General features: G+C 34.1%; 1 protein-coding gene across 3 annotated transcripts; it reads left to right on the top strand.

Annotated features, from left to right (window-relative positions):
• The first annotated feature begins 2846 nt into the window (after positions 1 to 2846).
• LOC104893112 (probable polyamine transporter At1g31830) lies at positions 2847 to 11297 on the top strand. Of its 3 annotated transcripts, XM_010679188.4 has the most exons (3): positions 2847 to 3048; positions 3214 to 3387; positions 9437 to 11297. In XM_010679188.4, the coding sequence occupies exons 2-3, from the start codon at positions 3235 to 3237 to the stop codon at positions 10898 to 10900; spliced, it is 1617 nt and encodes a 538-aa protein (XP_010677490.1). In that variant the 5' UTR covers positions 2847 to 3048; positions 3214 to 3234; the 3' UTR covers positions 10901 to 11297. The 3 variants fall into 3 exon arrangements, with proteins under 3 accessions (XP_010677490.1, XP_010677492.1, XP_010677491.1); XM_010679190.4 differs by lacking the exons at positions 2847 to 3048; positions 3214 to 3387 and adding an exon at positions 8633 to 8908; XM_010679189.3 differs by lacking the exons at positions 2847 to 3048; positions 3214 to 3387 and adding an exon at positions 8907 to 9039.
• The last annotated feature ends 1925 nt before the right edge of the window (positions 11298 to 13222 follow it).

The raw sequence follows: 13222 nt of genomic DNA, 5'->3' as shown, positions 1-13222 counted from the left end.
AACTAGTTTTGTATATAAGAGATATTGGTACTTGGTAGACATGCATGATCCGTTGGCCACTATCTTCACGAAGCCCATCTAAGACCTAAGATTAAACTGGACATATTCTTATTGAAAAACGAAATCTAATAGTCAAGTGAAAGTATTGGGTCAGACCGTCTGACCAATACTTACTGTCAGACGGGCTGAGCCCAAACCTCTTCCTGAATTCCTCTTCACCTTCGGGAGTTTGACAGACCAAAACCAGTAATCTCCCCGCCTCATATACATAGCCAAATTCTCTTTCCATTTCCAAATCTCTCATTCACTCTTACTAAAAATCTGGATCACAAAAATAGCAAACCAAAACCATGTCTTCCACAACGACCAACACATCTGATTCTGAAGTCATCGCCCAAAAATTCATCATCTTCAACGTCCTCAAAGATGGTCATGTTCATGTCTTATTACCTCCTACCACAAAGTCCTCCTTCCTGCAACTCTTAGAAAATGATTTAGCCATAATCTTGAAAAGACGGTTGCCCTCATTACAAGAGTCGAAGAAGTTTGCAGGGAGTTCGATCTGAATCGGCAAGGGTAAATTTTGTGAAAGAGATGTGTGCAGCGAAGCAGAGGTGAGGGGAGGAGAGAGAAAATGATGTTAATTTCAGTCTTCACTCTTTTCCTATTTTCCATTTTCAGTTGGACTTTGTTTTGTTTCAGTTGGACTTTGTTTTGTTTCAGTTGGACTTTGTTTTGTTTCAGTTGGACTTTTTTTGTTTCAGTTGGACTTTGTTTCGTTTCAGTTGGACTTTGTTTTGTTTCAGTTGGACTTTGTTTTGTTTCAGTTGGACTTTGTTTCGTAATATGTATACCAACTGAAACAAATAATGGACCAACTGAAACAAAAAATGGACCAACTGAAAGAAATAATGGGCCAACTGAAAGAAATAATGGGCTACCTGAAAAAAAAATGAAGACTACTTGAAAAAAATGAAGACTACCTGAAAAAAAATGAAGACTACCTGAAAAAAAATGAAGACTACCTGAAAAAAAATGAAGACTACCTGAAACTCAAGTGAAGTGGTCCGACGGGCTGATTGTGTCGGACTCGTCCGACACAATACGAACTCAATAGTCAATATGGTGTTCGGAAAAATTAGATTCACTTAACTAAATCATTTTCCGTCAAACATCACAAATAGTAAATTGACTAGACAGATTTAATACCGATCACTTTTTTTTAGGATTGGCAAAAGAAATGTCATATTGGACCATAATCTCTAACAGATTAATTTGGTTCGGGTATAGGCTAAGGGGAGGAAGGGTAAGGAAATTCCATCCCCAAAATCAGTGGAGTACAGTTTGAAGTCATGTGATGGGACATAAATCTTACTACTAGACTACATACTACTTAATTTCTAATTGTTTAAAAGTCAAGTCGGACTCTTTCCGTATTTTTATTGTCTACATTCTCTTCATACAACTTCGCTTGTTCCCTTAATCTACAAATTTTATATTCTCTTACTAGATTTTGATCATTATTTGTAATTTATATGTGAAATAAAATATAGTTAGCAGTTTTTGTTAATGTTGTTTCAATATATATATTTAAAACATCATTTTTTTATACTTTCAAATTATTGTAATATGGATATTTGGTCAAGTTTCTGAGTTTACGAGCTTATTACATAGATTAAAAAGATAAAGATAGTAGTATAGTAACTAATAAACACCATATAAATGAACATCATGTTTTCTACTAAATCTCCATAATTCATATAAGCACTCTAAATCATTTCATAGCACTCTCGCTACTTTTTATCTTAAAAACATTATATGTTTACAAATTTAGTCATGCGTGCACCTACTACTCAAGGAAAAGCCGACAAGTAAGAAAAGGACAAGTACATACAAGGGTAAATCATCTCCATAATAAAGAAATTAAAGATTATGTACATAAAATGAATCAGCATAAATAAAAGTTCAGCAGTAAGTTTATGACATTTTAAAGTAAGAATTCACAGGTTTAGGATCTCTTATGTAAATTTTTAAGATCAAGGTTTGCTTTAATAAGATCTTTCTTTCAATTTTGTGATATGGGTTTGATTCTACACGACTATACTCTTATAAGAAAAATCCTCAATTTCTCATCTTTCTTATAATGAACTTCTACTTACATTAAAAACGAAAAGCATAAAATAATACTTTTTTTTTACCCATCTCATTTTATTTTCTTTGGAATTACTTTTTTGGATTTTACTAAAATTTTTTTCCTCTTCTTTGATTGTTTCTTTTCAAAAAAAAAAAAATTCTAGAGTTTAGGCCCTAATAAATCCATCCAATCATCACTTAAAAATTTAACTAAACATAAATAATTATATAAAATCAATGGGACACTATCAAAACCATATACAGCTATACGAAAAGAAATTCTGAAAAAAAAAATTGTACAATGTAGATTTTCAAAGAATATAGGTGTTGAATGTAAGATACACACATCATTAGAGGTAAAGACCAAGCAAGATTTGACCTAATGATAAATGGTTATCCTCGCATGACTTTAAAGCCATGAAATCAAGCCCCATTAGAAGCTCTTTAGACTTTTAAAGGTGAGATTTCCCTTTACCATCCTCCCTCTCTCCCTTGCAAAAATTTAACCTGCAAATGTAACTAATTAAACCTCAATAAGATGCCATTTAATATGTTCCTTCATTTTACATATCCAAAAAAAAAAAATATTATTGGTGTAAAAGAATACACCGAAGTCCTCATCATCCATTCACTTAAACACCAGCCTTAAAACTTAAGAAAAAGCGTTTACGGCAAATTTTGAGGAAAAAATAAAATAATTAGGAGTCAAAAACGTCAAACTCTTATCTTCTGATACTATCTTTATAGCCCCCATATAAGGATTTTCTCTTCCCTACACAAACACACTCTTTCTTTCTCTCTCCTCAGTCCTCACTAACTTTGATTTAAGTAGCTTCCAAAAGATCTTCCCTCCACAGTTTTTATTATTCACATTCCTTCTCTCTCCATTTCTTGATCTTACACAAAAGCTCTAAGGTTATTAGTTTTCTTCATTTTCCGTTGACTGAATTATCTTCCTTTGATCTCAATTTAAATAAATTATTTGTTCTTCATATGCTATCATAATTGATCATGAATAAGTAAGATTTGATCTCAACTTAATTCCCTGATTTTTCCTTTTCTTCTTGGATGAGTAATCAGATTTCTGAACGTACATACGTGATGCAAGGTTCCACAGAAGTTCCCTGTACCAAAGAAGCAGCTGATCAACAACAAGTGATAGTAGTGACTACTGGAGTTGGCGGTGGCGGTGGCGGCAGCTGTGGCGGTTGTGTACCTTCCTCAACTAAACCCAATGACGTCGGTGTTGACGAGGTCAGTTTCCATTTCTTATCGATCGAATATAATACTATTCTTGAAGTTCCAACCATCAATTTAAACTTTTGATCGATTAGTGTTATGACACTTATATTCTTTGTCATTCCGAAAAATAGTAGTAGTACAACGTATGTAAGCCACGTTATGAGTAAATTCTAAAAATTATAAATTTTCCTCAACAACACTAAAAATGTGTAGTACTTTATAGTGGGACGGCTATGACAATATACAAGTTGTACAATAAGAACATTAACGTCTTTGGTTGGAGTAGTTTTGTGCAATAAAGGAGTATGTGCAAAATTCAGGGTAATATTATATTTCAACTTTCAAATGTGTTGAAACTCGTCTTTAGTGTTTTTTTTCCAGTTCATATGACGTGAAATTATAGATAGTGTAAATTAGAAACATTAATATTAATGTACAATCTTTCTACACACTAGTACAACTCACATTTGTTAGAAATAGTATCATTTGCACAGTTTTAGAATCATATACAGAAAATCGAAGCAACATTACAAATGTCTATTAATATCAGTAATTTGTAGGATGTCAAAAGATGATTAACAGTTTCTGACAAATAGTATTTTGTAACATTTTTAATTCTCGAAGAGTTTGCAAATGTAACTTATTAAAAGGCACATTGTATATTCCTTTATCAATGATGTCTTGGCCTAGTGGTTAAAATTGAGGTGTTATGAATAATATAAATTACAGGTTCGAATCCCCTTTTCCCTTGTTTGTACTTTGTACTGCCTTCGTGGCTCATATGAATCAAAAAACATTGTATATTCCTTCAAGAAAAGATGCACGTTATATGAAGATCCACTAGTAGTTCTTGTCAATTATAGAATTTTATTTACGTAAAAGAAGGTTAAATGGAAAACATATTTCTAACTAAACATACAAAATAATTATAGTAAATTTATAAATATTTAATTTCCTATCTTGAGAACAATTCTCTAAATAAATTGACTCTTATAATTTCAAATTGCTAAAAATAAAAGATGCACTTTTGGCCGGTGGTTTTAGTGTCATGCAAGATTTATTCTTACTACTATTGGATTGTTGGTAGTTGGTGTGTTTTGTAGTTGAAAATGTATAGTAAGGAATGAAACAGTTGAGAATATTTGGTTGATTTATTTTTTCAAAGGGGAGCCCACATAACGCACGCTTGTTGTATATAAGGCCGTCATAATGAAATTTTAGTAGTAGTTATTAATCTCTCTCATTCATCTATTGTGAAGAAAAAAGAAACATCTTTTTGCATCCATGCTTTGTGATTAGATAGTATGGCTTCTTTTTTTCACTTTAATCGTAACATTTACATGAAATTCAACTCAGATAACACACGAGAATTCTTCCTTTTTGAACTTTTTCAATTATAGTGGGATATCATTAGGGGGAACGTAGGACCAATATAGAAAAACAACATCTATTTTACGCATGATGCTATTTAACCCTTTAATCACACTTATCATTTTGGCCTTCTTTTGACACTAAAAAGGATACTAATATCCTCACTTTCCCATGACTTTCGTGAATAAACAAATGTCAAGAAAAGATAAAGTATATCAAAAATGTATGCGTTAAGCAAGCAAACAAACCTTTTTATTAATGTGAAAATTAAAATATATCTTTTATCATCAGAGAGTTAATCGTCAAATATATAGTGTCATTATTACTAATATAATAATCTAATTTTAAATAAAGATCACACAAAGAACATCTTACTATTTTTGTATGTAAATCATTCCATATGCAACATGTCGAAAGATTAATGTGTATGGTTGAGATATAAGTACAACTAGATGTAATTCGATGTAAAGATAAAATTCAATTCTTAGATTAATGTCAAAATGACATATTATTACTTAACAAATTTTAAATTCTTAATTCGAAAATTATTAATTACTGCACATTTTACATGGAGAAATATTATATACATCTTTATATTGAGATGCAATTCACATAAGAATTCTTAAGGTTAGTTTTACCATCCACTTAATTTTTGACATTTCTATTTGGTACCATCCCAATTTAATGAATGCACATGGTAAACTTTCGTTATTAACATTCTATTTAATAGTATATAAAACAATACTAATACCTCCGGCCATACCAACCATTCAGCAACCACTTCCCACAACTCCTCCCACCATTATCGCCATCAACCTAGATCCACCACGCCCACTCTTCACAGCCACCCAATCAATGCATCAACCATCATCGTAATAGTTGGCAAGAAGTAGTAATGACATATCTAAGGGTTGCAAAGAGGGAACTTATTGGCTTGGTTGTTGGTAATAGTGGTTGGGGCTGTGGGAATGTGGGATGCTGCAATACAATAATGAAATTGTTAAATTTCAACTTATATGAAAATGGGTCTGGGTAGCCCAATAGGGAGGAGGAGAGTTTAGCCTACTTACAAATTAGGAGGTTCCATCCTAAAACCAATTGGTGATAGGAGGAGTAACTTCTAATCTTATAAAACTGGACATTCTCTCCTCTTTCTCCAATGTGGGACACTCACAAGTGGGCTTTTGATGGGTTTCAACATACCCCCTCACATGTGAGTGTCTTTAGAATTTAGAGGTAACTGGAAAGGTAATTAGAAATAATCCTCTTAGGGGCTGGACATCCTGTCGAGGTAAACTCTTACCCAGTTGCTTGATTAGAGGAACAGTTTAGAAGAGACCCACAACCCGGGCTATGATAGCATGTTAAATTTCAGATTATATGAAAATTGGCCTGAGTAACCCAATAGGGAGGAGAGTTTAGCCCAATTACAAGTTAGGAGGTTCCATCCTAAAACCAATTGGTGATAGGAGGACTAACTCCTAATCTTATAAAGTAGTTTATTCTCTCCTCTTTCCCACTTACAAGTTAGGAGGTTCCATCCTAAAACCAATTGGTGATAGGAGGACTAACTCCTAATCTTATAAAGTAATTTATTCTCTCCTTTTTCTTCAATGTGGGACACTCACAAATGAGCTTTTGATGAATTTCAACAGAAATAGATTATTATTGTTTGAAGTGATACTAACTAAAATTGTCAAATACTAAAGAACATTATATGAAACTCAGACATTTTAGATGGTATTACACAATTTTCAAATTAGAAATATGAGTAAAAGTAAGTAAATCTTAAAAGTAATGCAATTAGTAGATTGGTCCAAGATTTGCGCGTTGGGTTGTGTTTGGTGTCTTACATGTGGCCCAATGAAGGTCCACAAAAGTTTCCAGAAATACTTTTGAGGCTACAACTTTGTGAAACATGTGATGGGCCATGTAACCATGATCTGCCTCTCGTGTTGGGATCATAATTCCCATATTTAATTCTCTCCTATTGGACACTTTTGGTCAAAACTTAATTACGCATGCGCAGCCTTTGCCCTACTCATCTCCCCCTTTTTCCTTTTTTTTTTCCCGACTCGAGTGATTTTTCCACACGAGATGATCCTCAAGTAATGATAAATCATAAATCCATAGGAAGTATGTAACATTTTTGTAAATTGTTTGTTTGGTTCGTTGGTTCCAAACCAAAGTAAGTCCTAATGTCTTAGGAGCATAGTGTTGGTTGTTGATATCCTTGTGGATTAGTGTATGGTCAATTTTAGTGCATAATAAGGTTGTATCTAAAACTTGTTGTATTATTGAGTTGAATTTAATGGTAGTATAATTTTAAGGGCTTGTTGGGCCTCTGGGTGAGTGGTCTTGTGCGAGAGCAGTCCAAAGGAAATTCATCTCATCACGAGTTTTCGAAAGGGAATCCAAAAAAAATTAGTGGTTAGTATAATTCTAAGGTCCTACTATTTCTTTGCTCTATATTTATCAAGTTTGGTTTGGCTCAAGGTCAGGGGTTCAAATTCCACCAAATGAGTGACACTTGTAAGATAATTTCTCCTTACCATTCCATTTTCTTCTCAAAGTTTGGGCCTTTAGGTCGGACCCTGTATAAGAATAGTGCAAAAGCTATTGATTTTACCAATTAAAAAAATACAAGACGTGTAAAAATTCACCTTTTATCGTAGTATACAAAAGTTAAGCTTCAAATATTATACAATACTACATAATATAATAATTTAATATCGACCTTCTCAATATAATAAGTTACTCAAGATTAAATAGTATTGTAGTGAGATCATTTCTTATAATTTCTTGTATTTACTTTATGTCACCATCTTTTACTCATTTCATTTGTTGGATTGACATATAACTATGAATATGACCATTGGTTAATCTAAGGCACAAATCATGAGGAGAGAAGGTATAAAAAAATAATAAAAAATAGGAGAGAGAGAAAAGAAAGAAAGAGAATGAAGATTTAATCTTTGCAACTATCTAAACTCAACTGGAAAAATAGGTGGTTCATTGTACACTTGTCGCATGTTGTGAGAAGAAGAAAACTGACTCGGATTCCACTTCTGCTGCATGACATACATCTAACCATTTCCATTTCATCGATCTAACAGTTTATATATATTGCAACTATCAAAATTTTATAATTTTTACTAATAATTAATCAAAGATTATAACGAGAAACATTGTAAATCCACAAACATAAAACCTAAGACATTGTATAAAAAAAAAAGGGACCATGAATGTTTAGGAATTAGGAAGGATGTTTATTGAAATAAGAAATGGAAAACTGTTAAGAATTCTCTTTCTATTAAGGGTTTTTGTCCATAACTATCTTACTTACACCAATTTTTTTGCGAGAACTTACCTTATTTACAAAATTTTGTATAAAACTACCTTTGTTACTATATTATTTGTTGACCACTACCTAATTTTTTTTTCGACGTTTGACTGTAGTTTTTCAGTGGGTAAAACTCATGTGCAGGTCATTTGACTTGTTATTTTTCTCATTTTTATTTCCCTCTTCTTATATTCCCCCTTCTATTTTGTACAAAATTCATGTGCATATCCGTAATTAGGTAAGGAGAGAATATTAGTTTAGAAAAGGAAGGACAAAATAAAAGGTGAGAAAAAAAAAGGAAAATAACAAGTCATGTGACGTGGACATGAGTTGTACTTACCTTAAAATAATAGTCAAAGGTCGGGAAAAGTTTTTTGATATTGATCAACGTAACAAATATAGTTTTATAAAAAATTTTGTAAATAAGGTAGTTTAAAAAAACTAATAAAAAAAAGTGTAGGTAAAGATAGTCATGGAAAAAAAAATCCTTCTATTAATTCTACAAAAGAAGCAGAAATTGAACAAGGTGAAACAAAATGAAGAAAGTGACGCCAGAAGAAAAGGTACAGTCACACTTACAAGTTACAACTGTCATGATCTCGTGGAGCTTGATTGAATAATACGAATATGGATTCTTCGTCGATACTTACGAGTTACTTATTTCGTCTTCTTCCTCTCTCTCTCTCTTAATTTGTTAATTTATTCCACTCATCCTGAAAAACGTGGTGATTGAAACTTGAGAGAGATAACTCAATGGTGAAATGGGGTTTTACTTTTCCGATTTAAAATTTACCAGATGGGATCAATTTCTTCTTCATGGTTCGTATTTTTACATCTCTCTCTTTTCTTCTCTATAAAAGTTTCTATCTTTCGGTGTTCACTTTTTAAACCCATTTCTGGAATACTGGGCTGGGTTTCATGTGAATTTGTGTCGTTTAATTTGCAATTAGGTGAATTTCTTCATCTGGGTATCTGTTTATCGCGTAAATTTTGCATATTTATGATTGTTACTAGGTCATCTTCGTACTTTCGAATTAGAATTTTGTTGAGATTTGTCGTTCTTTTTTTTCAATTTGGTAGGTGTGAATTAGGTTAAATATGATGTACTTTTTGTGATTGAATTTGATTCTTTAGTTTCATATTTTGTTTTGCTTTGCAAATATAGTTATGTTATTCTGATTTTAGCTGAAGTCAAGAGCTTGCTTTATTTTGTGTGCATGGATTGCTTTTTTTTTTTTTTTTTTAATAAAAAGGGGGACTTAACATGTGTTAAATTTAGTCGTTTGGGGGAATATTAGTTGAAATCCATTGGTGAAGATGTTGGAATTTTTGTTTTTGAATGTGCAGAAACTGAGGCATACAGGTAGCAATAGGCAAGCTTCCATTGAAATGGGGGAATACAATGGAGTAAGATATGCTGGGATTGATGAAGCTCCACCATCACCTAGGGCTGAAAAATCCCGAAAGGTTTCGCTAATACCACTTGTTTTTCTCATCTTCTATGAGGTTTCTGGTGGTCCTTTTGGGGTTGAAGACAGTGTTGGGGCAGCAGGACCTCTGTTAGCTCTGGTGGGATTCTTAGTATTCCCCTTCATATGGAGTGTGCCGGAGGCATTGATTACTGCAGAAATGGGAACAATGTTCCCTGAGAATGGGGGTTATGTGGTTTGGGTATCGGCTGCTTTAGGGGAGTATTGGGGATTCCAACAAGGTTGGATGAAGTGGCTTAGTGGTGTTATCGATAATGCGTTGTACCCCGTTTTGTTTCTCGACTACTTCAAGTCAGTAGTTCCTTTGGTGGGTCATGGTTATCCAAGGACTTTAGCGGTGCTCATTTTGACAGGCATCCTGACTTTCATGAACTATCGGGGTTTAACCATTGTTGGGTGGGCTGCTGTCCTTTTAGGTGTGGTGTCCATTCTTCCTTTTGTTGTCATGGGACTTTTAGCGATACCAAGGATGGAGCCTTCAAGGTGGTTAGTTGTTGATCTTCATAATGTCAAGTGGGGTTTGTATTTGAACACTCTCTTTTGGAATCTGAACTACTGGGATTCGATCAGTACACTTGCTGGTGAGGTGGAGAACCCAAAGAAGACTCTTCCCAAGGCTTTGTTTTTTGCCCTAATATTTGTTGTTGCTGCCTATTTCTTTCCTCTTTTAGCTGGTACTGGGGCTATTCCTCTTGACCGGAATCAATGGTCTGATGGTTATTTCGCAGATGTTGCCAAAATTATTGGTGGAACTTGGCTATGTTGGTGGATACAGGGTGCTGCTGCAATGTCCAATATGGGGATGTTTGTTGCTGAAATGAGCAGCGATTCTTTCCAGCTTTTGGGTATGGCAGAGCGAGGGATGCTTCCTGAACTTTTCGCTAAGAGATCACGTCATGGGACCCCTCTAATTGGCATATTGTTCTCAGCTTCAGGTGTAATTCTGCTATCTTGGTTGAGCTTTGAAGAGATAATCGCTGCTGAAAATTTCTTGTACTGCTTTGGAATGATATTGGAATTTATAGCATTTGTGGTGTTGCGCATAAAACAACCTGCCGTCTCTCGGCCATACAAGATTCCCCTTGGGACGATTGGAGCTATTCTGATTTGCATTCCTCCAACCTTATTGATATGTGTGGTTCTGGCTCTTGCATCAGTCAAAGTCATGGTTATTAGCCTCATAGCTGTGGCAATTGGCCTGGTGATGCATCCTGCTCTCAAGTATTGTGAGAAAAAGAGATGGCTGAAATTTTCAGTAAGTAGTACTCTTCCTGATCTTCAAGCAGATGTCCATGAGAACACCCGATCTTTAGTTCCTTAGCAAGTTGCGATGAAGAAAAATGCTAACCGTATCTAGAATCAAAGTTGCATTTGAAGAAAATTCGAAATGATGTTGTAAGCCAATGGTCTTTACAACCTTACAGGTGACATGTATGTGAGTAGCTTTATTTCCACTTGTGTTGTTGCCCTTCTTTATATAGCTTCTGATTTTGGGTCGTCGTTTTGCTGTAAATCATCTTTTTTAATAGTGATGATCAGCGAGATGACAATTAGAAATTCCAAAAGCACGGCTATAGCTTTCATCTAGTTTTATAAGTTATGACCTTTAAGCTTGGGCTTGCTGTCCTGCTTTCTTGTGATCTACCAACATCTTTATCGTTTCACACCCTTCCGCCCATTCTTTACCTGGATAAGTGAATTGGAATGTTTTTTTTTTATTTCTCCTCCTCTTCTAATTATGATTATTGTATTTTCTTACCACCTTTGCCTGCAGAAGGCTCCTTCTATATGCCTCATTGGTGTGTGTACACTGTACAGCAACTACAGTTCAGTTACTATTCTAAGAAATGTATTGTTTTAGCTTAAGTTTATCATTGCAGAGAAAATTCAGCCATTTCTTCCCATGTGATCTAAATTCTTGTTCCAACAGTCGTTTATAGAAGACATTAAAAAATCACCCTATTGGTTTGGAATTTTCATCTGTTATGATAAGCGTAGGGCTAATTTATTGTTATCTTGCCAATGCGCATAGTGCAGGCTGAATTCATTTACTGAATATATATCTTATTTTCATTGTTCGTGCAAGCTTCTTTCATGGTGTACTTACAATAGAGGTTAGATTGTTACCAAATTGTGCGATAAATAACAAGCGAGAAGATGGGGAATGAGGCTTGTAACATGTGGAATTACAAAATCACCCTACCCTCTCTTGCTAATTACCAAACGGTCTGGTAAAGAGTATATGTCTTTAGTATAAAAGTTATTTAAGGTTTTCTGTGATGTCAAAAAAAAAAAAGAATTATCTAAGGGATGAGGTTTTCTTTCAACTTGTTTTCTGGGTATGCTTTTTCTTAGAAATTTTAGTGTTTTGATAGTATCTGTAATACTTTTCCATGGCACCTGTTTCAAATGTTTGGATCTAAGGAGTTTGGAAGTGCATTTGGAGTATCCTAGTACTCTTATAAAGGTAAGTAATCTGAAGATTTGTAATGTCTAGAGAAATCTTTTCAACAAATCTGAAGCTGCCTGATCATAATCCTTTTAATCTATTATTTTTATTATTTCAATATTTTTAAGGTTTTGCTGCATCTTAATAATTTGCACAAAGACGATAGTTGTTAATATGTTCTTATCTGTCAGTTGTCATAAATCGACTTTGTTTCATGCTTGTGTTGATTTTCTGGAAAAATCTGCAGTTTACCTGGTTCATAGTGTGACTTGTGTGTGATATCTGGTAAAATTAAGACAACATAGTTTTTGTTCTTTCTCATCATAGCAGAAGATCGTATCTGAATAAAAAAATTTGTCGATATCATTAAATTTCCCGAAAATTGTTTTGTGCAACCGGGAATACCATGAACAATGATCCTGGTCTGGTGACTGCAGGCCCTGCGCGACATGCGTGCACGTACTGTGCACACACTGTGGATCGGGATTCAGGAACACTTTTATCCTGCACAGTTATGCATGCTGCGGATCGGGGGCAATTTAATCCTGATTGATGGTGGTTTTAAAATCTGCTAGACTAAATCAACCATTTTATAGTGTGTTTGGTTCATTTTTAGTAAAGGAAAGAAAGGGAAGAGAAAGGAAGGGAAGAGAAAGGAAAGGAAGGGAAGAGAAAGGAAAAAACCTTAATTTCCCATGTTTGGTATAAATTTTCTCTTTCCTTCCGAATTCCCCCGCTTTTGGGAGGAAAGGAAAGTGAAATTTTATTAGAGAGTCTTTCCTTCCAATTCCTCCCATTTCCTTTCACTTAATTTTTTTTTAATGAACCAAATATTGGAAAGTAATAAATTTCCTTCCACTTCCTTTACTTTCCTTCCAAATTCCTTCTACCAAACAAAACAACAGCATAGTCAATATTACATGAATCACATATATCCTTCCAATGCATATTTTATTTTCGCTATATGTGAAACAAAACAACAGCATAGTCAGATTTCCCCTGATGTCAACACTATTGAGGGATCAGGTGGCTTTTGGTAAAACATAGAAGGATATATGTGATTCATGTAAATTTTAGATTGTCAGTTGGGCTCAAAGACCAAAGCCAATCGATTCGTCAGTTGTCAAATTAAATTCCATCTGTTTGTCCCAAACATTGTGGCCCAAACTGGGGATTTGATACCTTTTATTTGGG

Source organism: Beta vulgaris, chromosome 5 (genome assembly GCF_026745355.1).
Source record: "Beta vulgaris subsp. vulgaris cultivar EL10 chromosome 5, EL10.2, whole genome shotgun sequence".
Classification (NCBI taxonomy): domain Eukaryota; kingdom Viridiplantae; phylum Streptophyta; class Magnoliopsida; order Caryophyllales; family Amaranthaceae; genus Beta; species Beta vulgaris.
The sequence above is the reverse complement of the archived record's forward strand: the minus strand, read 5'-3'. Positions and strand labels throughout refer to the sequence as shown.